The sequence below is a fragment of the Haemorhous mexicanus genome, chromosome 1, assembly GCF_027477595.1.
Source record: "Haemorhous mexicanus isolate bHaeMex1 chromosome 1, bHaeMex1.pri, whole genome shotgun sequence".
In the NCBI taxonomy this organism is placed as follows: Eukaryota; Metazoa; Chordata; class Aves; order Passeriformes; family Fringillidae; genus Haemorhous; species Haemorhous mexicanus.
Genome location: NC_082341.1, coordinates 81,140,509 through 81,168,141, shown reverse-complemented (window position 1 = coordinate 81,168,141; position 27,633 = coordinate 81,140,509). Strand labels below are relative to the sequence as shown.

Sequence of the window (27,633 nt, the reverse complement as noted above, 5' to 3'; positions counted from 1 at the left end):
CTTTAAGCATGGCAAACTTTTGAGAATAAAGGGAGCTTTATCAAAAGTATTACTTGTTTTCATACAAGTCATGTTTAAGGGACTGATTATGCAACTCTAGCTAATTAGAAGTCCCAATTAGTACAAATATCCCCGAACTTTGGGGTTGCCTGTTACTTGTTGCGGTACTGTTACTTGATGTAGCTGAAGAATCACAAGTATCAGTTGTTTGGCTAGAGATCTAAAAACTGAAGTTGACTCAATCTCACAATTTGACTGATTGTACGATTTATCTGATTTAAAAATATGGCTGAACTTATCACCACAGAGTGGGCCAGATATTTTAGTGTAGTTCAGGCTTACCAACACATGACCTTGGCTCCCTAGAACAAATCTTGGGATCCTTGGCCAAAAGACATTCAGCTTGTGTGAGGTGATGTGGCTCCATGATGGAGCACACAGACGCAATGTGTCGCACGATAAGGGGTCACTTTGGACACCTCAGTAGATGCATGCCTTGTGACTTAGTGACAAGCAGTCCCTGTGCAATCCTCAGTTTGATAGGATAGGGATGGGCTGAGCAGCACTCCTGCTGCCATTTGGCCTTTTAGTGATGGCTCTATCTTTAAGACAGTAGTTGTTTTTTTCCTAAAATTCTGTGATGATTTTAGAAAACATTTTTACCATGGTCAGAAAATTGTATGTTGTAGCCTACACGTATGCCAAGCTACTTACTGTTAATATATTTTGCTTCTGCCATTGCCATTTTTGGCATTCCTATGGGCAGGTGGGAGAGCCAGCATTTATCATGATAAATTCATATTTTGAAATGTTGTGAGATGTTTATTCTCTCTTCTTTTCCATAGCTTTCAACTTTTCAAAGTTAACAAAACCTTCCCCTTCTGAGGAGCCCATGTTATCACTTTTTCCAGATCTCCTATAGCAGTCATAATCCATCTTTCTGCAATGTGGCCTATAAGACTGAGTAAAATATGCCGGTGAAGCTTCCCTGCCTCTTAGACACTCCAAAAACCTCACCACATGAACTCTAGAATGGCATTTGAATTAGTCACATCCCTGAAAGTGACTCATACTCAAACAATGGACATTTGGTCATTTTTGATAGTCTGTTGGCTATGATGCATTGGTTTTGAAATGTTTTCCTTCCTATGGTCATACTACAAGGTCACGTATCAAATTCTGCTGGAAGAAAATCAGAGTTTCTGGTGGTGGTGGTGATTGTCACTTTTGATCAGTCACAAGAGCTAAATGTACGGAAGATACTGATGAAAAGAAAATAAATTTTCCATTCTCAGAGGGAGTGCTGGAGAATTTGAGTGTAAGGTCTGTCAACTTTTGGACAGCAAAATTGAGCTCAAGTTTTGTAGAAACAGATTGATGTGGTTTTCTTCCCAACCATAAAATACTTTTTTGTCCTTTAACTATTCACAAATCAATCCTGTTACAAAAGAAATTGTCAATAAATGGGTGTCTTTCCTCTACAGACTCTTAACTCTCAGATAAAATGGTTCTAAATCTGAGACATCTTGAAAAAGTTGTAAAGTGGTAGATAAGAACAATTTGCCATCTTCTGTCTTTTTAGAGGATCCTCTCAATCATTAGAAAGATATGAATATTACCATCAGTCAAATAAGTGTATGTCTGTTCTGAAGAGTATAATTTAAACATACTAGATATTGCTGCTTTGGGAAATGGTAGGTTTACTGTGTGTGTAAAGTGAGGGAGAAACAAGACTGGACGATGGATCATCATGAATATAAACAGTGAAAATGAAAGTGAAGATAATGGCAGAATATCAAATCAGCAACAGATATAAAGCTATTCCCCACAAGGAGTTTGGCATGGGGGTGAAAGAGGCGTCTTAAAAGGTTTGTGTGATTTGCTGTGTAGGGTCAGCTAGTCAGCAGTGAGACCCTGAGGAGATCACGTTCATTAGTGTGGTGTAGTTGAGTGTTGTGTTGGAAATTGAAACACTTGATAACCTTTCCTTCTGTTTTCTGCAGTGAGGAAGTGTGTAAACGAGGATTCACCGTCATTGTAGATATGCGTGGGTCAAAATGGGACTCCATAAAGCCTCTGCTGAAGATTTTACAGGAATCCTTTCCATGTTGTATTCATGTTGCACTGATAATCAAGCCAGACAATTTCTGGCAGAAACAGAGGACTAACTTTGGCAGCTCTAAGTTTGAGTTTGAGGTAATTTCCCCTATGGTATACAAATTTATATTTATTTTGTGGTTTTAAATGTTCTCACTAATGATCAGCACCTTGAAAACTCACAGATAAATTATATTCTGGCTGGAAGGAGAGGAACTTAGACCAGTGCTAGAAGAAATGTGGTTTTCTTCAGGTACTTAGGCTAGGTAATTAATTGTGTATGTTGTTGTTTATATTCTTTTTGTAAGCTCAAGAAAGATTGAATTAGGTTTTCCCCCAAATGATAAAAACTTAAGTTTTGTCTCTTTGTTATCTTAGTTTGCATTATGGTAATATTGCTGTCTCCAGAATCCGGAGGAAATCAGCTGAATGAACCTTGCTCTTATCCTCCTGCAGCTTTGCAATACACCAAGTCAAAACTTAAAACAGTTATTGAAAGAGTGGTTGTTGTTTTGTTCTTAAATGTGGTGAGGTAAGAAAGAAATGTGGGAAAATACCTGCCTGATCTGCTGTTTTCTGCTGATCAGAATTGATACTTGAAATGTGTGAGAAAAGTTGTTGTGTGGACTTCATCAGCAAAATTATCAACTCTTACAAAAAGAAAAGCAAAAACTTGAAAGGAAATTTGAAATACATTTCAGTAACAGCATTTCTTTCTTTCCATTTTTATTTTTTTAGACAAATATGGTGTCTCTGGAAGGCCTTACCAAAGTAGTTGATCCTTCTCAGCTAACCCCAGAATTTGATGGCTGTTTGGAGTACAACCATGAGGAGTGGATAGAAATCAGAGTTGCCTTTGAGGACTACATTAGCAATGCAACCCACATGCTGTCCAGACTGGAGGAACTGCAAGATATATTGTCAAAAAAGGAAATGCCTCAGGACCTGGAAGGTGCTCGCAATATGATAGAGGAGCATTCGCAATTAAAAAAGAAAGTCATTAAGGCCCCTATCGAGGACCTTGATGTGGAAGGACAAAAGCTGCTCCAGCGGATACAGAGCAGTGATAGCTTTCCCAAAAAGAACTCTGGGTCAGGGAATGCAGACTTACAGAACCTTTTACCCAAAGTGTCCACCATGCTGGACAGGCTGCACTCAACACGGCAGCATCTGCATCAGATGTGGCATGTGCGGAAATTGAAATTGGACCAATGCTTTCAGCTCAGGCTGTTTGAGCAGGATGCTGAAAAGGTAAGGGTTGAGCGAGGACACTACAAATGGCCGATACTTGACGGACTTGAAAGTAGTACCAAGGGTAACTGAAAATAGTAATTTTTATCTTTGATGTTAATCACTAGCCTTTTAATTAGAAGTAAGGGACTTCTTGATTGAGAGCCACTCAGGGTCTTCTGGAGTAAGGGGCATGGGATAGTACTTCTAAGCTGTAAGGAAGCTCTTACCAAAGAAAATTGTAACTGCTAATGACTTCAAAGTGCTTATTTTGTTAGATATTTTTTCCAGACGGATGCTTTTGTATGCATCAAGAAAGAAGAATGCTGTATACTTTATAAATACAGATGATTACAGACTACATTGGTCTTCTTTTAAGTGATCTTTGGGAAGTGAGTGACAGGCAGTCAACAAAGCCTGAAGAGGCTGACATGGGGAACTGCTTCATTGATGCAGGGTTTGAAGTCTCAGGCTAAAAACTGATGTATCTCTTCTGACAGTGCATATGTCATTAACAGGGAACTGAGTGATTTCAGAATGTTTTGGGCTAACCAGTCCCTTCAAATGAGAAAGACCTTGATTTTCATGGAATTTGAAGAGGAAGTATGGCAGGCAGATCACTTTTAGATGAACTCAGATTAGGTCTATTTTCATGTAGAATGGTTTTGCAATCACTTATTACTGACTTGTTACCATGGAACAAGTAGCTTTAAGGAAGGGTGGGGATTTTTTCTCTGGGAGTAGTAGTAACTAGACTATGCAGTCAAGTGCTAAGTATGTTTTTTGTCAGAGCTTGAAGTACTCAGATTTCTTGAAGTATTTTACATAAGATTGCCTGAACTGCGTGAGACCCATGGTCCAAGTTAAACCAGTATTCTGCTCTCTAGCACCTGTCACTAGCAGATGCATGGGGAAGAGTAAAAGCAGAACAAACATATAAAAACTTCTTGCTTCTTTATTTGTATTCTTCACCCATACTTTCCCTTACCCTCATCATTTCAACTCAGGAACTTTCTTTACACTACTGTAAGGTTTTCTGCTGTGTTTAAAAATAAATAATTCTTTAAAGTATCATTAAAGGAAATGTTTACTGGATGGTATAGCTGAAGATAGTAGGAGTATATATGTAAAAAGTTGGAAAAAAATGAAGCTATTATCTGTTTCTAAAATGATTTAGAAAATAATGCAAACTGTTGTTCTAGTGTTGCTCTTTCAAACCCAAATGCATTTTATCAAGCTTGCAGCCACTTCATTACAGAATTAATTATTCTGCATTATAGCATATCTTTCAGTATCATGTGAGCGCCTTCAAAATACAATTTGTTAATTTTCTCATATTTTATGAAATTGATTACATAGCTTGGGCTTTAACAAACTTCTTGTGAAATACTTGAGCCTGTAGGATTGACCTCTGTCCTGCCATGTGGTTGCATGAGCTTCTATCAGTGTTTTCTATGTTTCTGATTCCAGGAATAAGTCTATATTAAATGAACACATCTTTCTTTCAAAAGAGAAATATTAGGCACCTCAAAATGAGGTTGACAGCAGCTATTATACCTGGGACAGTTTTTCTCTCATTAGCCAATAGAAAAGATTAAAAAAATGTTTGTGTAATATCACAGCTCACTTTTGGATTTAGACCCTTGCCTTAATCTACTTGCAGCCTATGTTTTTACTGCTTGTGTCAGATTAGATTTCACAGCTCATGATGTTTTTATCAGTATATGCCTGTATTTTACTGAAATGTGGGCAAGGATGGGATCTTTTTTGGAAAGAAAAGGGTATTGTATGAGGAGAAATAAACATGTTCCTTTTGGAGGACTTGCTCAATTCAGTGCTAGAATTTTGGACTGGTTCAGAAGAAGAGAAGGCAAAAAAAGAACAAGGTGGGAGGGAGTCTGATTGAAATTGCCCCTTTAAGCATCTGAAGGCAGCAAATTCAAGTGACCTAGAGAAGGATGGTCACAAGCAGTACCAGTGTCTGTTTTGAATGATGGTCTAACACATTTTCACTGAGTTCTAGGTAAGAAGCTTCAAATTTTAGGAGTATGTGATCAGCTGTCTCAGTTATCTAAACTTCAAAAGTTTGGTTTACAGTTCTTACCATATTCTGTTCTGCTTATGATTTAGTTTGTCATGGGCTTGGGACAAGTACTAGACTTGATAATGTTGTTCTGTTAGCCAGCATATTTGGAAAGATCTTTAAATGGATACTTCCTGCTTACTGCTACTGTTTTTTCCTGGACAATCTATTTCAGCTTATCCAGAGAGCAGATGGTGTGTCTCTTTTGCTGAGCTTTAGCAAAGATTTCAAGACCATTGTGAGCAGGGGTGTTAAACAGCCCTTTGCTGCATTGCTTGGTCTTCGAAAATTTTGTTTTGCAGTGCCACTGTTAACATACCTGTGTGCCTTCATTGATGGCCATTGCCATAATAAGGTCTCTCCTAAAATTTTTAGGAATATTAAAATATTCCTTTTTTCTTTTTAAAAACAAGCATATTTAAAGATTTTTCTTGAATTTCTCTGGAGAAAGGTAACTCTCTGCTCACATATACTTTTAATATTCATCTAGAAATATAATATTTGTTTTCAAATCTGCTGTAAACTTATGAACTAAAAATATTAAAGTAGCTGCTGAAGTACTTGATCAGCATGAAAGAATTTATATTTAATTTCCATGAGTTGCCATTTTCATTCTAAACTGCTAAGCTGCTGATGTCAATAAGTGCTGACACTAGAGAATGTATAAGCTTGGCAACTCAGGGCTGTGCTCCAAGTCTGTTTGTTTACTATGACTTCTTTATAATAATGAAGTTTGTGATTATGGCATTACTGTAGCTTGTTGAGATAAACACCTGTAGTAAAGATAACAGTAAGAGTCTCAGCTGTTTGATCCAAAAAGACAGGTTTCAGCAGTGATTGAGTTAAAATATACAGTAGCTTAAAATAGGAAGAGCATCAGTGCTAATTTTCATGGCCTTAGACTCTGTATTCTGTGTTCATAGGTATCTTACATTACTTGTCCATGATTTCTGCCATAACAAATTATTGAACTTTCTTCTTTCCTTCATATTTTCGTGTAGATGTTTGACTGGATCACACACAACAAAGGTCTGTTTCTGAACAGCTACACAGAGATTGGAACCAGTCACCCCCACGCAATGGAACTTCAGACACAGCACAATCACTTTGCCATGAACTGCATGGTAAGAACAGGCTGCCCTGCACAGACGTGCTGGCTATTTGTTCTCTGTTAAGGTAGAATTTGTAAGTGCCTAAACACAGTTGTCATTCCTTCTATTCCTTCTTCATTCTATTTCTAGTGGAAATTTGGTTTTGCGCAGTAAGGTTATAAAACATAATAGAGGAAAATAAGAGGTGGTCAGGTACAGAGGAACTGTGATAAAGCCACAAAATTGTTTTGACAAATGGCAGTGTTCAGCATGTCTCAGCACCTCTCAAATATAAGTGTCCAAGCTTCTAGAACCTGGGATGTGTCTTTGAGTACTACCTTTGGTCTTGTAGAAAATGTCAGAGAATCATGTGTAATACAGATTTTAGCTCTCCATTCTGAAGGAAATAGTTCTCAGGATCTTCTGAAGAGATTTCAACTCAGACAAAAAGTTCTGAGAAGTAACTGAGCCTAGTGTAATAATTCTCCATGGTTTCAAGAAGATACTTCTCATTTTCAGCACAGCAGAATGGAGCTAAGACAATTTATTTGGTTAAATATGATCAGTAGGCTATAAAAAAAAATTTTGGATTTTAACTGGTAGTGAGTGAAAGATGGTTACTTTCAGTTTCATGAATTGCTGTTTGAATGTGGGAACAAAATTCTGAAGTTCATTTTAGATCCTTTACACATTGGAGGTGTTTAAATAACCTTGGGAGTCTGGGCCTAAGTCCAGTTCCTGTTTGTTAGATCAGTGAAGGAAGAACACTACCAGTCCTGTTACAAATTAACATTCAAATTAACATTCAGCAGTCCAAGGATGGGAATTGAATTAAAGTATGGTTGAAACAATGAACTCTTGCAAGAGGATTTTTCTGTAGAACAGGAAAGTGGCAAAATAAACTTACCTAGGCTATGTGTCTTGCAGAAGTATTGGAAGGACTAGAAAGGCAGCTCTTGTGTATAGCGTAGCTGGAGGTAAGACAATAGGAAACACTATTAGAGCAGGCACATTTTCTTCTTTTGCAACTCAGGTCCGTTTCCAAAAGCTTAAAAAAATTAAAATCAGTATTAACTTCCTGAAAAGTGAACTTGGCAATTAAGTTATGTAACATCATATATGGTTTTGACCATTAGGTTTGGTTCACAGCATGGGGAATTGCTGCCTTATGGAGCACCTTGTTGTTCTTCTTCACTGCTCTGCATATGAAGTAGAGCAGAAAGAAACAAAGGATGACAGTAGGCGTCATTGACATGAGATGACTTTTGGAACTTAGTAATTTTGAGTGGCCTTCCACACAATTCTTGGACTTGCATTCTAAAGGTTAAATTCTTCTGTAAGCCTGTCCTCATATTAGTCACTGTTGTAGTATTTTCTTCAAACTGGGTGACTTTTTTATTATTTTTCCTTCTTTTAGACTGTTCAGATGCTATCAACGGTAGGAAGCACTTGAGCGATGCAGCATAATCCTTCCTGCTCTGTGTTTGCTATTAGTCTTTTCCTGTTAATCTCTCCTTTGCCTTTAGTTGTCAAATGCATTAATTACAGGGGATTTTTTTCTCAGCCTACAAAATGTTTTCTTAAAACTTACAAGGAGCAGCTTAAATTTGGGGTAAATTAAGATACCTGAACATTCAAAAGGGTAAAAACAAGCTGCATTTTTTTCTGCAGCATAGCCCCCCAAGCAGGATTCTCTGCCATGGAATAGGAAAATGTAAGTTCAGTGTGATTGGTCCCTGGTTTTGATTTAAGCAGCGCCCAGATTATCTGGGTTTTAGTTGGTTAAATGGCAAAAGCCTTTCATACAGATTAAGGGCAAAGATTAAACTGAATGAGACATAAAAAATGACGTGAACTGATTGAATTTTGGCAGACCTTATTTTTCATTAGCTTTCAACTGGAAAAATGTGGGGCAGTCTCAACTCCTGCAATCACGTTCAGCTTCTCCCTGACCACTCTCCACATATGCTCTGTGCTTAACACGTTGCTGTTTGTTCCCTTTTCCTGTCAGTGTAACTCAGTAATCAAAGTGGATTTAAGGTGTCTTGTGTGAGTACTCCAACACCAGAAGTGAAATTTAACTTTTAAGCTATCTGCAGCCATATGAAGTGATTCATTTGGATGGAATAGAGGGAGGGAGAAAGACAACTATGTATAAGCTTTATTTATTGCAGGAGATTTTTAAGGCTTTTCATTGTGTCCCTAATTGGACTTTAATAGATCTTGCTTTCTAGTCACTTTTCTTAGGCTCACTTGAGGTAGGAAAGAACTGTTGGAAGGATAAATGTTCCCCAAGCAGCTAAATGCAACTGCTTGCACTTGCTCATAATGTAACTCTGATAATTGATGTTGCAGCTGCTTTTCCCAACACACTGTTGTTGTTGCAGGGCACATGCTCCCCTCCACAGCAGGTGCCACCCTCTGTCAATAGCTGGGTGTCTCATGTCCCCTTCCTCCCCAAGCAGCAGTTTGTTTCCAAGAGGTGGAGGGCGACTTCTGCAGCTGCTTAAGCCAAACTTGGCTGAGAAAGAGTGACGACTTTTGGGTGAGATGCCAAAATTTTGATCTGGTCTTCCAGTCAGAATCAAGCCACATGGATGTAAACCATTGTGAAAGCTACTTATTTCCTGTCATGAACAAGAGTTAGTTACATCAAAGACGAAGAGGATTGCTGAATTTTTTTAAAAAAAATTTCTTGTAATGGCTTTGTGCCATTTTTAGAATGTTGGTTTTCAGTAAGAACACAAAATAGTTGCAAGTGTAAACCAAATGCTATAAAACAAAAAGGTAAAGAATACATCCAGGGAGGAGATTTAACTTTACTTTCACCAGTTTCATTAGTAAATGATGTATCTAGGAATCTTATGTATTCGTGTGGTCACACTTTTCAAGGTAACAGGAATAAGTTCATGCAAGTCTTAAGCTAATACACAGCCTGGTTCTCACTGCAATAAACCTGTCTCAGAGAAAATCTGGATAGGTGTAGTGCTGTGCATTAAAGAGGAACATATATATGGTTACCATGGATTAACACACAGGTTGATGTGGCTAAAGGAGCTAATGACTGAAGGATAATTCCCATGTAGGAAGGCTAGGTCTCTGACTTCCTGTTGCTGAGAAGCTGTGCACAGATAAAAGTCAAGGCCATCTCTTTATATGGCAAGTAGATCCCATGTTCCATAACGGTAGAGAAAAACAAAATTTCAGTGATTCTGCTCTCTGAAAATGAGGGTGGATTTTCAGTACAATTTTAAAGGCCTGCTTTCAGCAACAGTAAATTGCTGTTGTCAAGTCCTGAGATTTATTTGAGTTAAGCAATACTCAGTTTCAGCTTGACGTTACTATTTGGGTGACTAAACCAATGCTTCACTTCTCAAAACAAGTTTTTAGTACCTTTTAAGGGAGAAACTTTCAAATTAGGCATCGTAGAAGTTACAAGCACAAAAATTAGGTATTGAGTTTTTAAATGGCAAGAATAAAGTACCCATGATTCTATGATTAGTCTGTCTTGCATGGAAGAGTGGAAAAGACTGGTTATGTGTCTGTCCATTCTTTTTCCTGCCATTTTCTATACATCTGCTGAGACACAAGGAAGACAAGAAGTCATGTGAAATATGGGTAAGGAGGAGGATGTTGTCTGCTTGAACATTCTCTGCTCTTTTTGCTAGATTAGATGGCCTTGCTTTCATTGCAGTTTAACTGTGCCTCTCCTTGCACTGAGGAGGGTTAAAATGCTTGAAGAGTGATGCAGGCTAAATGAAACTTTGTTTGGAGAAAGCTGACACATGCTACTATTAAAGGATGTGCTGTGACTGCTTCTTGTCTCAGTGTTGATAGGACCATGACTAGAAGTTACATTTATTAACTATAATTCAAAAACTCCTATCTCAGTTGTGGGCGTATTGCTAAGTTGATTAATGTTCTCAGAACAGGCTGTTTGCCTACACTAAACCATTTTAACAAGGTAGTAATCAAATCCTGAATGCTATCCAAAAAGAGAGTGTCAGAGATGGGCACTGTTGAGAGCTTTGGGATGTTAAAAGTATGAGCACAACAATATAATATCCCTTGGTTTGTAGAGTTAAAAAGATGTCTTGCTCAAATCCAGCCACAGGGACTGGAACAAATGAAAACATGAGGAAAGTCAGGTGAGGTAAAATCACCTTAGCTTAGAGGTAGTGTAATTTTTTCCTCCTCCTTTGTACCGCTGACGTATTTCACCCCTGAGATTCTTTTTACTTTAAATATGTGTTTTTGTAACCATACAGATTTGTCTCTTGAGACAGACTAGAGCACCATGTGAATTCTAGACTGCCCTTGGGTCTCAGGATTTGAGCAAATGAGAGCAAGACCACAGGTGTACATCCCTAAGAGAATCTTTATGGTGCCTGAACAGTTAATGCTTAGACACAATGTCTGGATGCCACCAGCCTGAGAGTAGACTGAAAAGGTAAAATGAGTTCAGGCTATTTTCAGCTTCTGAGGAGCACTCCAAAGTCAGCAAGACTAAATAGAACAGGCTAACTGTGCAATCCTTAAGAGGGAAGAAGCAAGTAAACAGATTTTAAAAAGCAGTCAGTTACTGAGGTGTTAATACAGCAACATGTACATTCACATTAATGAATTACAAACTAAGGGAACAGACAGTGGTGTTACTGAAAAGAAGCAAATCTTATTTTTACTTTTGGTTCTTGGGGTGGCTGAACTTCAGATTTGTAAAGAAAATGCTCTGATTCAGTTGGTCCTACTAGAGAACTAGGTCCAGTTTAGAGCCCCATACTTAGTGCTGTAATGGGAAACATACATGAAAGTCATGTGGCTGTAGGGAGAGTTTGAAGGCATGGCCATTTACTATGATTAAGTAAAGGTGAGTGAAAAGTAATAAAAGAAGGAAAGTAATGCTGGTGTTGGACTGTATAGTCTTGCAGTAAGATTTCTCAGGTCCACTGTAAAAAATGTAGGAAAGAAATGAGATATTTGAAGAAAATTGGAGTGAAATTATATTGCACGTGTTCCAGTGCTGATAGCAATGTTTAAATGGTTACCTGTGAATATTTAGAGGATCCTTGTAGTTGAAGAACATGTTAAACACTTTCCTTAATTGCAGCTTGGATGTTGCCAAGTTTATATTTTTTCAAGGGAATAGATCAGGTTTTACCTTAGTTGTCCCACATCCCTCATTGTTGAAGTTTGTATTCCCAAACTGACAGTTTTACCATTGCTTCAAAAATGAGACTAGAAGAAATGTTAGAAAACATGTAAATCATTAAAACAGATGTTAATTGATGCATTAATACTACACCATATTTTGGTAGTCATTTGTGTGTGAGGTGGCAGATGATTTGAAAATGCCATTGCTAAATTGATTGTACCACTGTAAAATAGTTCAAGCTCACTACAGTCTGTATAGAGCTGCCACTTATGATGCTTATGAACCATGTCAGTGAGTTTGATGGCATTTAAAACTGAATGCATAATGGTCTCTGTGTCAGAAAACTGCTGTTGGAAATCTTAGAGCTAAACAAACATTTTCTAAATGGGTCTGGGAAAATCAGGAAATAAAATGGAACCTTCAGGTCACCTGCCAGCTTTATTTTGTGTGAGCGTGACATAAGTTCAGCTAGCTGATAGGCTGTCACCTTTATTTTTCCTGTGTGCTTGCCTTTCAGGCATGTGCCAAAGAATGACACAGTGCAGTTAGGCTACTAATCTGTATTGCTTTGCTGAGCAATACCTTTTTTTATTTGTATACTCTCTTAAGAGGAAAGATCTGCAATGAGGAGCTTTCCAGATATCGAAAGGTGTCCTTTCCGCTTCTGGCTAAAGAGCATTTTAGAGAAATCATGCTAAGTACATTTGTATCCTTACTAAACACTTTATAATGCAGTGACTTAAATTGTTACTTTTTAAGTCTTGTTGCAATAATTATGTGTGTAACACAAAGAAATGCAATATCACATTACTCTTTCACCTTTGAGACAGTTGACACATGTGTAGAAGCTGCAGGTGGTGTAAATGAAGTCACTAAATAAGACTATATCAGTTATTGCATCCTAGCTGTTGCTTCCTTAACTAAAACCAGGTTGTAAATGCATACAATAAATAAGACACCAGTCTCTGGTAAATGAGCAACAGCTCACTTGTAACAGTGTTTCTTATCTCTCAAGGAGTGTGCAAAATATGCCATTGTCTTATAATAATGACACTGGAATTGCCTGTCCTTGTAGGAAATGGAACAAAATTTTTTGACCTTCAAAGGTCAATTAAAGACAGTCTGATTGTAGTGAGTTGCTATTAGAGACTCTTTTCCTCCTTAACTAAATCTATTTCATTTGGGTCATTGCATTCTAAAATACTGACACTTAAAACTTTCGTAGATATATCATGTAGTGAGGTAAAAGGTTTAGATTATTGTAAGGGGTTTTTTTGTTAGTTTGTTGGGGGTTTTTTTGAGGCAAGGAATGTAGTGTACATAGCTTGGAAAGCATTCAACCTGTCAGCATTTTAATTCATATTCATACTGCTATAGGCTGTATTCGTCCAGACGTGTGAAGCCTGATTGCCATGGGAAAATGAATGCATGTTAACCACAGCTCAGTTTCAATTTGTTTTTCTTCATGTTTATAGTGCCATGTTCTTCATTTTTAACTGCTGTTTCAGAATTTCCAAAATTGCTTTATTATGTTACAGAAGGAGTTCAAATGGCAGTCTACTATAGTCTTTATTCTTTTTTCTTTTGGCACTTGTTTCTTCTCACAACTGTAAAGACCATCTAAGGGCTTTCTGTATTCTTTTAGCAGTCTTGCATTTTTGCTCCATACATTTTTAGTAGGCCTAAATGCTCTCCAATCTTTTAAAATTTATTGGAAATAGCAGATTTGTACTCTGCTAGTTGTTTGGTTGTGCTTAAAAAGCAGAGCATAGATGTGTGGGGTAACATAAAAAACTAAGATGTAGTATTGTGCAGAAAGGAAAGAGAGCCAACATGACACTGCTGTGCTCAGTTTATTGAGCAGACCAGCTTGAGCTGTAGGCTGTGTCAGGTATGCTCCTGCTTACATGCATGCATACAGTTTACAGTCAATAAGGACCTCTCCTAATTGCTGCTCAGATGAGTCTGGACAGTGAAGCCTGGAGGAGCTGTAACACTTGCTCCAGCCAGTCAGTGTCAAGCTCTGGGCAATGGCTGGATGCCAGCAGGTCATGGTTCCACCTGATTTGCTCATGTCTGGTGGTTGGGCTAGGTCTTCTCCAACCTCAACAATCCTGTGATTCTAGGAATTTCCTTCTAGATGTATAGGAGTCTGCCCAATTTGAAGTGTTAACTCTGTATTACCCGCATGTGGTTCTGAAAGAGTTACACAGAAGGTTTTTGGTGGCAAAGTCATTCTTGTTTTACTTCACGGGAATCAGAAACTCTTGACTGAAAATTAGATTGACTAAGAGCCATCAATGACTAATGCCAGTATGCTAGAGAATACTTCTGATCTTGGACTTTATTTATCTAATTTTGAGTGCTGGTTCTGAGGCAGTATAATGGCAAGAAAATAAAATGTAAAACTGTTAAACTTCTTGTAGCTCAGAGTTCTTTATTTTGTTTCTTTAATAGTTACTTTTGAAGTTGTTGTCAAGGTTCATAGATGTTGCACACTTGCATATTGTGGATGGAGCAAGAGCTTAGTATGATACTTTAATTTTCCTATATTGTTTGTGTCTGAATATCTTGTTGACTTGAATGTCAGTAAACATTTTTATTGAGGTTGTTTAAAATATGGTTATTTCTTCCTGTTTATTGTAATAATGTGTCTTCATGTAATATAAATTGGCTTAAGGTGATTGTTAACATGAGTTTTAGACTGATTATTTCAAGTCATCATTCTCACTTGTCAGTTATGGATAGACTGCTACGTTATACACCTAGATTCCAAAGTTTGGCATGCATAAGCTTGCCAAATAAAACCAGATTACTGATCAGTACTGTAATAAAGTAGAACTTTTTTGGAATATCCTTCTGTGTTTAATTGGTCTGTTGACTTGCACTAATTTTCCCCTCCTTCTCCACAGAACGTGTATGTAAACATAAGCCGCATCATGTCAGTAGCAAGCCGCCTGATCGAGTCTGGTCATTACGCTTCGCAGCAAATCAAACAGATCGCCAGCCAGCTGGAACAGGAATGGAAGGCATTTGCTGCAGCCTTGGAAGAACGTAGCACGTTACTGGACATGTCCTCCATCTTCCATCAAAAAGCCGAACAGGTTAGTAAATGGGGAGGGCATCAACAAAAATTTATGTGCTGGAATGGGGAGTTGCGCACTTTGCTTTTGCTTTGGACAAAAGTGCAAAAAGCAATTGTAAAGGTTGACAAGAAAGCCAGAATATTTATTTCTGCCAATTTCAATACTCAAACAAAACTTTGTTCTCTGTTTTGCCCATTGGCCTTAAATTTTCCATGGCTTTGCCTACATCAGTGCAAGATAAAACAAGCAAATTGGCTATATGAATTAAAATGAAGTGGACTGAAATGCTTAAGTATATAAGGCTTTAAGTATCTATATAATGCCTTTCCTACATCTAGAAGCTGTCACTTCCTCTATTGTCCTCACCATTCAACTCCCGTCAGTCCTTGAGTGTCAAGATTTAACTCATGATAATTTCTTCTAGAAAGCATAAGTTGAAGTGGCCTGAAAGTTGAGAAGTTAATTAACTGCCTTCTGAATCTGAAATTGTGGTGGGAGATGTTTACTTAATATTCCATAGGAGATTCTTCCTATGCTAAAAAAAAACATTTTAGCTTTAGGCCTATAGCAATTATTTTAATTAAGTCATTAACCATGTGTAACTGCTGGAGAAGAGGTATATGTAGGGGAAATAGGAATAAATACCCCCAAGTTAATAATCTTAATGGCAAAAGCATGTTTTGCCCTCAAGGGAGTTCAGTTCTGAAGGAGTTGCTGTGTGTGTGCAGTTGTGTCACCTGCTGATCTTGTAGAGTGTCTGCTCTGTGCATCCCTGGTGTGTTCGGAGAGCACAAGTTCTTGGATAGATATGGCTGATGTGCTGTATGTAGATATTTTTCTTTCATTTTGCCTTGCTAAATTATATCCAAGGAAAGGTCTATGTCTGATATAACTTAAATTTGGAATGAATGAAGGAAGCATTTGGGTGCTGAAAGCTTCAGAAACAGAGAGAAGTGGTACGGTTGATTTTAGGATATTTTTTCTCTGATTTCTACTACATGGATATTTAACTTGATAAACATCTAGACATTAGAAATCAGAGTGTATTAAGATGCAAATACATGTTGCTTTTCATTATGTTAGTGGTGACATTGGCTTAATGTCCTTAGAGAGACTATTATAAAAATAATGCCACTATAACAAGTCCTTTCAGCAGGTTTTACAGAAAAGCTACATAAATATGGGATTAAAAAATTGTCTTCTGTTAGAAAAGTCAGCAGTCAGCTTGCAGCTTTTGGTAGACACAGTTCAGTACCTTGTCAGTGTTGATGCTTTTCTAATTACTTGGGTCATTTGGGTTTGCATTTAAGCACTTTGAGCCATACATGTAGGAGAGAGAATAATGAAATGTGAACAGGTAGGTATACCTTGACTCAAGTGTGTTCATTTTTCATAACAAAAATAATAAATTAGGCTCATCAGAAGTCAAGGGACTAGATTTTTTGTGCGATTTTGTGCTGGTCAGTGTTACCTTCTTTACTACTAAATATAAGTGCAAACTGGAGGAAAGATAAAAATGAGAGAAAATAGTGCAGCATGTACTGGGATTAATTTACTTTTAATTGCTCCTTCTGCAGTTTTCATTTTATGATTAGCTGCAATGGATTGCCCTAGTTGATTGGTAAGATACCTGCCTGTGATATATTAGCTGTTTCATTAACAGTGGAGAGCAAGTTCAAGGAAAGAGGGTTTGGAATGTGAGGAATGACCCCTTTAGAGACTGGTGACGCTTGACCTACATAAAAAGATTAAAATGTGAGCAGCCCAAGAAAAAACACACCTTTCTTGAATGCATGTTTTCTCTTGCAAGTGACAGGTAAGTGTCGCTGCCTACTGTCAGGCACAGTGAAGACTGTACCAGCTATCAGGGCCTGCTCACTGGTGCACATGGAGCTTCTCTTAATGTTCAGTGCTTAACCTTAGAGATTTTTTTAACTGGCCCTTAATGAGAAGTAAAGAAGTATTTTAGAGCTATGTACTCCACCACCCTTCTGCCCAGCTGTCAAACAATAGAAGAGTACCAGAAGTGATCTATGAATTAGTTTTTCCTCAAAAGACTACTTGTGCTCCAAGAATTAAGATATGTATGATGAAATAAAAGGCCCGTCTCATAACTTTTGAGTCTTGAACTTGACATGAATAGAGAAAATTTACTTTACAGAGCTCACATATGCTTGGCTGTACTAGGTTTAACAACTATGAAAACTCCTAGAAAAACAGATTGTTTTTTCTTCTTTCCCTTCCTAGCATAACAGGGGTATAAAATTCATGCCCCCTAGCTGTGAAAAAGTAAGTTGGCAGAACTCTGCTGTGCATATAGCTGTGGTGGCAGTTTCTTGTCTGTCAAGACACCTTAGCTTCAGAGATAAGTTAAATTGTCTGCAGAAGAGATTTCTGTTGCAGTATCCTCAATTTCCCCTGAAAGGCTTGACTCAAGCAGCTATGCTGATATAGCTGTGTGCTCAAAGTTCAATGCTAGTCCTAAGAGACCTCTGCTTAAGTTGTAAATCCCTTACATGCTTGCTGCTGTAGTAGCTTGCCAAGTGGATTTAGTGCTTCTCTGCACGTAGAAGTTAGTTCTTTGGGGACTGAGGTGTGAATTCACTGTGCCCTGACACTGCTTTGCTTCCTTGATAACCTCTTTCCAGCAAAAGACAACTATGGAGTGTTTCAGTGAGTGGTTCACCAGTAATTCTTTGTGTGCATGTGCAAAGTAACATGGTTTTCTCTGGTTTTCTCTGAAGATTAAAAAGAGGTGAGGTGATAAACCTCATGATACCATGAGTATCTGCACAGGGTGCTGATGGGTAAAAACCAAGGGTCTGGACTTGAAAGTTGTAGCATGTTTTACTTCCTTGTGTAAACAAGACCTTAACTGACTTTTGTGTTTCTGAAATGGTAGGTGCAGGATCAAGGAAAGTACTTCTTAGCTGCAAAGTCAAGAAAAGGAGCAAGAGTAAACTTAAAGCATCAATATTTCCAGTAGTTAAATTGGTTCTGAAGACTGCCAACATACAGCTAAGCCTGCCTCTCTCCTAACAGCTCAATGAGTTTCAGATACCTAAACACACAAGTTTCAGATACCTAAAAGCACAAGTTTAGTCAGACTTGAATATTTCTTTCTATTCTGATATAAATTTCTGGTTCTTTCAGACAGAAATACTGTAAAGACTTCTTGCTTAAAAGAAGTCTTTTCAGTGTCTGTCATGCAGATGAATGTCCTTTTGTATATTACCGTCATGTGTGTACTTAATGGTAGAACCCAAAATCAAAGTCAAATGTTTCTTTGTTGCAGTACATGAGCAATGTGGACTCATGGTGTAAAGCCTGTGGTGAGGTGGAGCTTCCCTCAGAGCTGCAAGATTTAGAAGATGCTATCCATCATCATCAAGGGATATATGAGCACATTACTTTGGCTTACTCTGAGGTCAGTGTTTTGTTTGTTTCCTTAGATAAAATTGTGTCGTGTTAAGTTTGGATCGTGATTCAGTAGCACTTGTTGCATTAGGAGTTAGTTGGAAGCTCAAGTGCTGAACTTCTTTTTAAATTTTATAGACTGGATTTTTCTATTGTTGTTCAAAAGTGAAGTGTTAAAGTCCTCCGTGTAACCTTCAGAAAGAAATTAAAAGGATAGATTTAACCATGTGTGGTACAAACAACCCTTGGAGCGTTAAAGTACTAAATATGTTTTAATTTGCATTTCCATGTTACTGTCTCTTAATAGCAGTGGGATACTATTCTTTAGGCATTTACTTGAAGGGAAGTAAGAAGGGAAGTTACTACTTTGGGAAGGTATTCTGTTGGCATGGATTTCTCTAAGTGTATTTTGAAAATCCTTCTCTGAAATTGCCTCACAAAAAAACCTTAACTATCAAAGGATGTTGCTTGAGAAGCCAGAAGGTAATGCACTTAGTCTCATCAACCTCAGAGACACTTAAATGAGCAAAGGATGCCTATGTAGTCAGCCTTTGTAAGATTAGCATATCCTATGGCTGGTGCTCTAGTCTTGGACTCAGCACACACTATTGTCACTATTTCTAGTAGTTGTATTTACAACTTAAGATAAAATGCTTGTTCTGAAGTGGGCTATAAAATGATGACTCAACTATCCTTATATTTTCTTTCAAATTTTGAGTTTTCTGTTGTGTGTTGCTTATCAGAAATCAAATCGGCGTTCACTATTATTACCTAACAGGTATTTTCTGCATTTCCTGTTTTACTTGCCTTTCCTTCTTCTGTCAGGGTTTTTCTCATTGTTGGGTAAAACTGCTTTTGCTATTCAATTGGAGTGATGTTGTTCTGGATTAAATACAGTCACTTTGTACTGAAATTCCGTGTTTGGTTAAATCATGGTAAAAATGATCAGTGGACACAGGATAGCTTAGGCCACAGCTTGCACCTGTCTTTAAAAGGAGGTCATGTGGGTTTGAATTAATGGTTGTGATTTATACATTACATTAAAGTTAAAACTACTTTCTGATGAACCAACTTTATTATAGGAGGCTGAATCCTAAGTCAGGTCACATTTCATTTAGCAGTAAGGGAGGGTGAGATTAGTGCTGATCATCCGTCCTATTGTTAGTGTATCCAAACTGGGTTTTATGAATACCTGCTAACTTAGGGCCTGCATAAACTTTGTGACCTTGAGTTAGAAGGCCAGGGTTCATGAATTCTTGTTCTTCTGTGTAAAATACACATTGATATCCCTATTCTTGCTTTATGCCACGCCACTGTGTCAGCTGATCTAATGACATACTGTCACACCTGATAATACTTGCAATTTTACTTACATATAACTCTTTTAACTCATTCTTGAAAGCATGTTTTGTAGTAATGTTTCTTGTCTTCATTAGAAACTTTGATCATTGGAAGGGACAGAGACAGAGTATGATTGTAACAGATTTATGTGGAGAGGCAGTCTGGGATGCATGCTTCATGAGAGTGCAGCAAAGAGAAGGAAGGCTAGATTTCTCTAGAATAATGATAATAAAGGGCTGAGGTTGAATTTTTTCTAGTTGGTTCTGTTTGGTTTGAGTTGGTTTTGTGTGGGCTCTTTGTTTTTTGTCAGGGATGGGACTGGATGAGCCTGCTGTTAAGTGTAAATAAGTACTATGGATTAGCATGTTAAATAATGTTTGCTTGCTGGTGATGCATAAAGAAAATAAATTAGACTGGTAGATTATAGGATTGCTTTGGGACCTACCTTGAAAATTTATTTAGGATTTCAAAGCTGTAGCTTTTGACTTTAGGATAGCTAGATATTTTAACAAAATCTTCACTGGTACTGCTCAAAGGAAGGAAGGAGCATTAAGTGCCTTTCTTCTGATATCTGGTCATTACTTTTCCCCATCTGGTAAAAAACCAGTTTTGTCTTTAGCAACCAGAATTGGTGCAGAAGTAATAATTGTATGTGTATGTACAACTTATGTTCCTCCTCTGGGCAGAAGGTTTTATTTTGCATTTTTCAAACGTTCATTCCTTTTTGAAGATTGATGGAGGCGTCTTTCTGTGCCAGGATATTACAGCACTATTGCTTATCATTATTAGATGTATGACTTCATTTCTGTTACAGTACGGAGCTCCTTTCATTATGTGATGAATGAACAGTGGGGGAAGAGAGAGAGCAACACTATGGGAATCACAACACTGTCATTCATTTTAGATTGCAATGTCTTGACAACACGACTTGGTTGCAAAGTAGAAGACAGTAATTTTAAGAAAGTAAATGCTTTTAAGACTAGACAGTCTGATTTTTGCTGAGGGTAATTACAGTATATTACTAGTAAAGCAACTTACTAACTTACACGATGAGACAACTGGTATGCCTGAAAATCCGACAGATGTGCCTTAAAGGAAGTTGTATATATATATATAAATAAAGTTATACATCTCACTGAAATCTTAAGGCAGTCATGCACTAGGAAGGAAAAAAATTCTAGTGGATTAACTCCAAATGAAAATCTGTGCAGTCATTTGTTTATAAAGCTAATAAACTAATTGGATCAAGAGGCTGTCAAAATTACTTTTTTTCACCTAGATTTTATTTTAGACTCTGAATGGATAATTGAAGTCCGTTATCTTGAAATACTTGAAGGACTTACTAGATAATTCTTCTGGATACAGAAAAGAAAAAAGATAGCATTGTAACTATGCTATTAACTATGCATTTTTTTTTCTGCTGACCTGACTTTACTGGAACTAATTTCAGAAGTGAGAATCATTCTCTGTGTTGATACTCATTGCTAAAATGAAAGAGCTTGAACTGAAACTGAGAAATAAACTCCCTTGTAACCTAATTATCAGAAAAGGATTTTCATTTGGATCTGTTTGACTACTGAATAACAAATTTAAAATGTGCCCAGACTTAGTAAAAATTGTTGAAAAGAGCCACTGGGGGAAGGCCTTGGCAAATTTGTTGTTTCTGACATGGTGTAGATTTGATGGATTCAGGCTATTGTTATACTTGTGTTGTGTGGTTTCAGATGATTTTTGTTCCTACCTGCTAGATGAGCTGTTAGAAAAGTTCTTTGCAGGTAGCTGAATGATACTGAATTATAGCAGCTCTCTAAGCTTCATGTTAAAAGTGACAGAGTAAAAGTTTTTAACACTAAATGTTGATAGTGACCACATAAGAGAGGATTATTGCTTTGTAATTAGCATGCAAGGTAAATCTGAATATTTCTACTGTGATATAAATCAGAGAAGACAACAGTTAAAAATGACAAATGTTTCCTGTCAGTATCAGTAGTTAAAAACATTTTGGAAAACAGTATCTTTCTGTGCTACATGGAAAGGGTTTAAGTGATTTAATCAGAATTAAGTCTGCCATAACAGCAGTTTTCCCTTGGCTTACCAGTAACAGTAATAATTTAGAAGTTGTAAATCGTGTCTGATTGAACCATGTACTAAGTTTTATATCTGGGGATTTAAATGTATTTGTCAAATATTAACCTACAGAAAGTAACCTCCCTGTTCACCTTTACAGCAAATGAAGAGAGAATTGTTTTGGAAGGATAATTCTGGACAAATGCTTAATTTTAGGTGTTTTGTTGACTAGGGAAAGAGATGAAGAATATTTATTCAAAGTTAGATTCAACTAGTTTTTTTAAAAAAGCTCCCAGCAACAACAAAAAACTCAAACCAAACATCCCAACACTTTGAAGGAAAGTCATTCTTAAAGTAATGAAGAAACGGAAAGACAGGCTGTTATTTAGAAGAGTGCTACTTGTTAAAATTATTTTAAAGAGAAAGAATATAATTTTTTTCCCTATAACAGCTGCGTGTAGATAATCACCCTGCAATAAAATGAGTCTTCATCATTGCTTCCTGAGTTCTTGAAGACATTTAGAACTGGGAGAAGGGGTGAGGTTCAAAGTAGTAGCCCAACAAGCTTTTGGCAAGACGTGTAATTCTTCGTCCTTTCTGGTGGTCAGGTGAGCCAAGATGGGAAGTCACTCCTTGATAAACTTCAGAGACCTTTGACTCCTGGGAGTTCTGATTCCCTCACCGCATCTGCCAACTACTCCAAAGCAGTTCATCATGTCCTGGATGTCATCCATGAAGTATTGCATCACCAGCGCCAACTGGAAAATATCTGGCAGCATCGAAAGGTGCGCTTGCACCAGCGGCTTCAGCTCTGCGTTTTTCAGCAGGATGTTCAACAGGTAGGTTTTATATTATTTTGTCTAAATGCCTTTGTATTTGTCAGCCTGGTTGCACTGACAGGTGAGTTTTGACTGCTAGTTCCCATGGTTTTTTGTACAAGTGAATAGTTGCATGGGGTTGACTGAATGATGCCAAGTTCTGCATATTATCAGAACTTGGCTATTGGCTATTAGAGATAACAGTTATTGTTGAAAGTCAGTTCTACTTCATATTTTTCTGATTTTAAATTAATTTATTTACTTTAAGTCATATATGATGAAAAAGATTTCTAATATAGACAGCTGTTCTGAGCTTGTGCTGGAAGCTGACATTCACATTTGAGGTAAAATTCTGGACTTGAAGTGTCAAAAAGACTTCTTGTTGTAACATGCAAAAGATTAATAGTGTTATTCTGTAAAATTTTGGTTTTAAATCCTCAGTGATACTTAATTGACTTAATAGTGTTTCTTTAAAACCTGAGAGTAGTTATTACAAAAATTACAAAAATTATAGTTTTAAAAATTTTTAATAATTATAATTATAAAAATTACAGATGAGATTACTTTCTGATAATAACAATGTTTTTGAATTAATTGTTATTAGCTACTATTTTTTTTTATTATGACAATATATGTAAAAATTAGTAGTTACATACAGGCCTTAGTATCTCTGACACACCTTTGTGTTTTGAAAGTAAAACAACATAAAATTCCTTGGTTGATGGATTTTTAATAAGCATAAAATGTTGGCTTTGAACTTCAATTAACTGAGACATGAGTAATTTATCTTTTAAGAGCTCATCTTCATAAAAAAGTAAAGATGGCCAGTATTTGCTGATCATGGTCTTTCATTTCAGTGTAATAGTGTCCACAAATCACAACTTCTGAATGGAGTTTTTAGATAGATAGCCATAGTTCTGGTTAAATTAATCTTTTTTCATGAGAATTAGTTGCACTTTAAGGTAAATTTCTTGTACTTTTCTGTTTCAAGAAGATACTGGATGTGAGCAGTTGGAGTAAAATAACTTATTTTCATCATTTACAGTAGTTGAAAAAGGTAATTTAGGCAGATGGTGGAGAGACTGAGCAATCTTGATAACTGAACTTTCTTGGACATCTGGTGACTATCTCTTCATATAATTAAAGAAAATAACTTAAATACTTAGGCAGTAAATTATGTAAAATCTTCAAAACTTTATTACTTTTTTTTAATCTAAAAAGAAGCATACATGGAAAGACAGGCTGTTATCCAGATTGTCAACGCTGAGATGTGACAAAGGATGTAGAAAGGCGTGAAAAGTATTAGCTGACAAAAAAAGTAAAGGAAAGCAGAGGGAGTGTTATGAATGGTCAGCAAGGGCACGGAGAACAGAAGATTCCATTCATTATGCCGTTGTCTAAATCCTTGAGGCTCTCCATGAAGATTACACCATCAGTAGTGGCTAGTAAGGAGGGTCCAGTGCTGGTACTTGCATGAGTAGTCAGTGAAGGGCCAACTCAGAATATCCTGTGGTTCTGTGATGAGGCACAGCCCACAAATGAATCACATCTTAAATTGAAAAGGCTTTGTAAGGAATCTTCAGAAACTGAAATCAACACAGTAGTTTGTTTCTCAGGGAAAAAATGTAGGTGCTCTCAGCAGTCTGGTGCCAACAAGTACGGATTTGGATGGTGGAACTTCCTCTTCTAGTTTGAATTCAGTTCAAGTAGGACCTACTTAGGCAATCTAGGCCAAGGGGTCTCCTGAGGTAATTTTCCAGGTGCATAATTCAAGTTTCAGACCTGTAGGCCCGGCTTTAGGCAATTTATTTCCTGGGGGAAGGTGTTCATTAAATGCTGCAGAGAGTCTTACTGTACTGCTCCTACTCTTTGCCTTTAATATCTTGGGAGTCCTAAAATGCTTGTAGGAAATTTTCATTTTCTGCTCCATCCTAAATCATGGCTGTTGGTGTGGAGGAGTTAGCTCTCAGACTGCTTTGTTCTTTGAAGTTGGCAAATAACCCATCATTAGACTCAAGTCATTGTGCAGTCACCACCAGGTTCTTCAGCAAGATGCTGGATTTTCCTTCTCTGTATTGGACTCATCAGCCTTTGGAACTGCTGCATTTAAGATGAAGTAGTCACAGATTTGAAAACAACAAAGTGGACAGCTTTACATATTTTTATAACTTCCAGTATCAGGAATGTGCTATCCAAATCATGAATGTGGATTGTGAGTACACCAGAAGTTTTCAGTATGAACCAGTTGCTTTGAGAATGTTGGTCTACACTGACTTATTATTCAGCACATACCTTACGTACTGGCTGGAGAAATTTCTTTCATCCTGTCTATGCCTGTGGTTTCTTTATATGCTTTGCAAGACAGACATTGAATTAAGGTAGTAAGAGATTCTCTTGACAGTTTGAAGCTGCAGCCTTGTGCCTAATGCACATCTTTATCAACCGCATGAAATTTCAAGCTAGATCTGTACAGAGGTGCTTGCTGTCTTCCTAAGCCCTTCCCTTAGTATGCAGTAATTAGCACTGCTCGAGATTGAGGTGTCCTTTGGTTTATCTCTGTAATGACTGTTAATTACTGAAATGTTGCATGTGGAAATGGAGCTCCTTATGTTGCTTTAACTTAACTTTACCGATATTGGGTGTTTTTGGCACTGCATTATGAATCACAGTGTAAATTTTGGTTACTGTTTCCTTTCATAATACAGCTTTTCATACTGGGATTTCAGTGCAGGTCAATCTGTAGGACAATGCCCATTCAACACCCATACCAGATAGATTAATCTAATAGACACAGCAGATGTCTTAGAGATTGTAGCTCCCTCAGCTTTGAAAATTTATCTGGGGGGAAGAAAGTGACCTCGAATAAAAAGATTCTTTTTTCTTGCCAAAAAAAAAAAAAGCAAAACAATTTTATCAGATCATCCTAATTTATCTGAGCACTGTTAGTTTTTCATTTGAATACTCATTAACACCATTCAGTGCATGACATTACTCTGGTTTGAGGTATTAGTTTAATTTATATCCGAGACAGTTCTAGAATGGTTTATGTAGAGCTCCAAAGCAACTTTCTTTCTAAAATACTCGAGGTTTTGTTTGCTCAGTCTCTCTTTGTTCAAATGTTAAAAAATTCTCTTAAAGTTGATTGAGAAGCTAACATGAAAACATCTTTTAATTATTGTCAGTAAAGTTAAATGTGATGGGTTTTTTTTTTTCATTTCAGAATAAGCTAAATGTGGTTCTCTTCCACTGTTTATAGTTAGTTTGCACATAATGGCAGGCAACCAAGAGCATTGTAAGTGAATCTATAACTGTCCTTGAGCATGAGTCTGTGATTTCCTCCTCCTCCCTCTGCTGGATTAATGAAATAACTCAGTTCATGGAAGTGTTAAGTGAGTCACAGAATGGAGTTGGAGGAGGGAATTGGTGTGTTGAGCTGGTACTTTGTGGTACTTCCACCTTAGAAAGCTCATTGGGTTTTTCTTCTGTCTTGCATGTTCCTTGTATACTGGGAAGCTGTTTCTAGTGGAGCTTTCCAAATCAACAGAAATATTGTCGTGATATCTTGAGTACACCAAAAATATCTGCTGATCTTTTGAAACAAGTAGTAAGGAAAGTAGTGCATGAAATAATGAAAATAGTAGATAAGAAGTGAATTACAGAAAATCTGAAATTTCAAATGTGGAAACGTTTGACAGTCTTAAACTGAGTGGAATTTTGAGTTTGACTTCAGGTAGCAGAAACATGCTGGGAGATCTAGTTCCCAGTTTGTATATTAACATCTAAAAAAATGGGGTTTTATTTTAATTTTAAGAAAAAAAAGTCTGGCCACTGGCACTCAATTGTCTATTTAGCCCTTCTATATGCTAGTTAAAGTATGATTTTATGTTTAAGAGTTAATAAGCTTACAAGTAAATAATAGTCAGCCTTTAACCTAAGGAACAGAGCTGACTGATGATATGAAGCAATAAAGCAGACTTGGAACAGCAACATGTTCTGTTCTTCTAGGCCATGAAAGGTCAAAATTGTGCATAAAGATAATGCTTCTGGTAGACTGATACTGCTGACACTTGTATGATCAGAGTTTTGGTGCCTGAAAAACTCTCCTGATAGCTTGCAAGCCAGCAATTAGTAAAGCATACTGGTAGGAGGTGTTTTGAGGGTTTTTTTTGGGGGGGGTGGGACGGGGGTTAGTTATTTTTGTTGTTATTATTTGGGGGGGAAGGGTGTTTTGAATTGGCTTGGCTTGGGGTTGTTTCTCCCCAAAAATACATTTATTTGATCATAGTGAGTGTCTTTGTCCATTTTGGATAAATGTGCTCTTGATCTGCCTGCCTCAATACAGGTTACAGTCACTAGTTTCAGCCTTGACTAATGAAGGGCGGGCCATGAATGCTCGCTACTTGCTAGCATCAACATGATTTCACTGTGTGATTCCCATGTGGCTTTTGAAGGCGGTTCCAGTGTAAAATGGGACTTTTTTTGAGAGAGTGTTTCCACATTTTAGCTGTCTGAAGATCAGAAATGCAGATGTTTCCATCTTCCCCTTCTGAATGCTATGTCAGCAGCAAGTAAGTGGAGATCAGAAAAGTGAACGTATGCAAAGTAGGTAAAGGGATGGGGGGAGAGGAAGGGATAATAACGTGGGAAAGACTGGTAAAAATGAGCACATTGAATCTGCAAAAGATCAAATTTACTTCTGTAAGCAGCATATACCACATATTTTACAGCCATGAGCAATGATGTTGTTAAAATGAAGCTGTCTTTCCATAGTAATTTCTTCTGTCATATATTCTTTTGGGAGTTAGAAAAGTAAGCGTTTCTCTGGATCCTGTGTTGGGCATAAGGATGGTTTTGCTGAGACTGCAGTAGAACTTAATTGCATCATTAAAGCAACTTGCTGCAGTGGAGGATGATACTATTCACCCTTTCCCTGAAAAGCGTTGAGCCTCTTAGACTCCTATGTATTACTTAAGTACCAGACTGAATTCCATTTGCTTTCAGTATTGGTAGAAGAGTCCTTAGTGTCTCAGTATGATGATTTCTGTAACTCTTACTTCTCCCAGGAAGAGGAAGAAAATGTGTAAGTTGCTGAAAGGCTAATATCGGTGCCAGCTAATGGTATTGTCCTTTGATTGAAGTGGTATGCAAAGCACTTACTGATGGGAAGAGCCTAACTTGACTCTGCCTCTACATGCTGTAAAATTCCCAAGAGTATTTCCTCAATTTTGTTAAGAATCAAGGTATGAAGACT

At 37.3% G+C, this 27,633-nt stretch overlaps 1 protein-coding gene across 2 annotated transcripts in view; it reads left to right on the top strand.

The window, feature by feature from the left end:
• The window catches only part of TRIO (trio Rho guanine nucleotide exchange factor), a 245,029-nt gene that overhangs the window by 76,067 nt on the left and 141,329 nt on the right, over positions 1-27,633 (top strand). For both annotated transcript variants that reach the window (XM_059854645.1, XM_059854652.1), the window contains exons 4-9: positions 2,004-2,196; positions 2,836-3,348; positions 6,412-6,534; positions 14,566-14,757; positions 18,035-18,166; positions 22,173-22,403. In XM_059854645.1, coding sequence (XP_059710628.1) covers positions 2,004-2,196; positions 2,836-3,348; positions 6,412-6,534; positions 14,566-14,757; positions 18,035-18,166; positions 22,173-22,403 — 1,384 coding nt within the window. The remainder of the gene's footprint in view (positions 1-2,003; positions 2,197-2,835; positions 3,349-6,411; positions 6,535-14,565; positions 14,758-18,034; positions 18,167-22,172; positions 22,404-27,633) is intronic.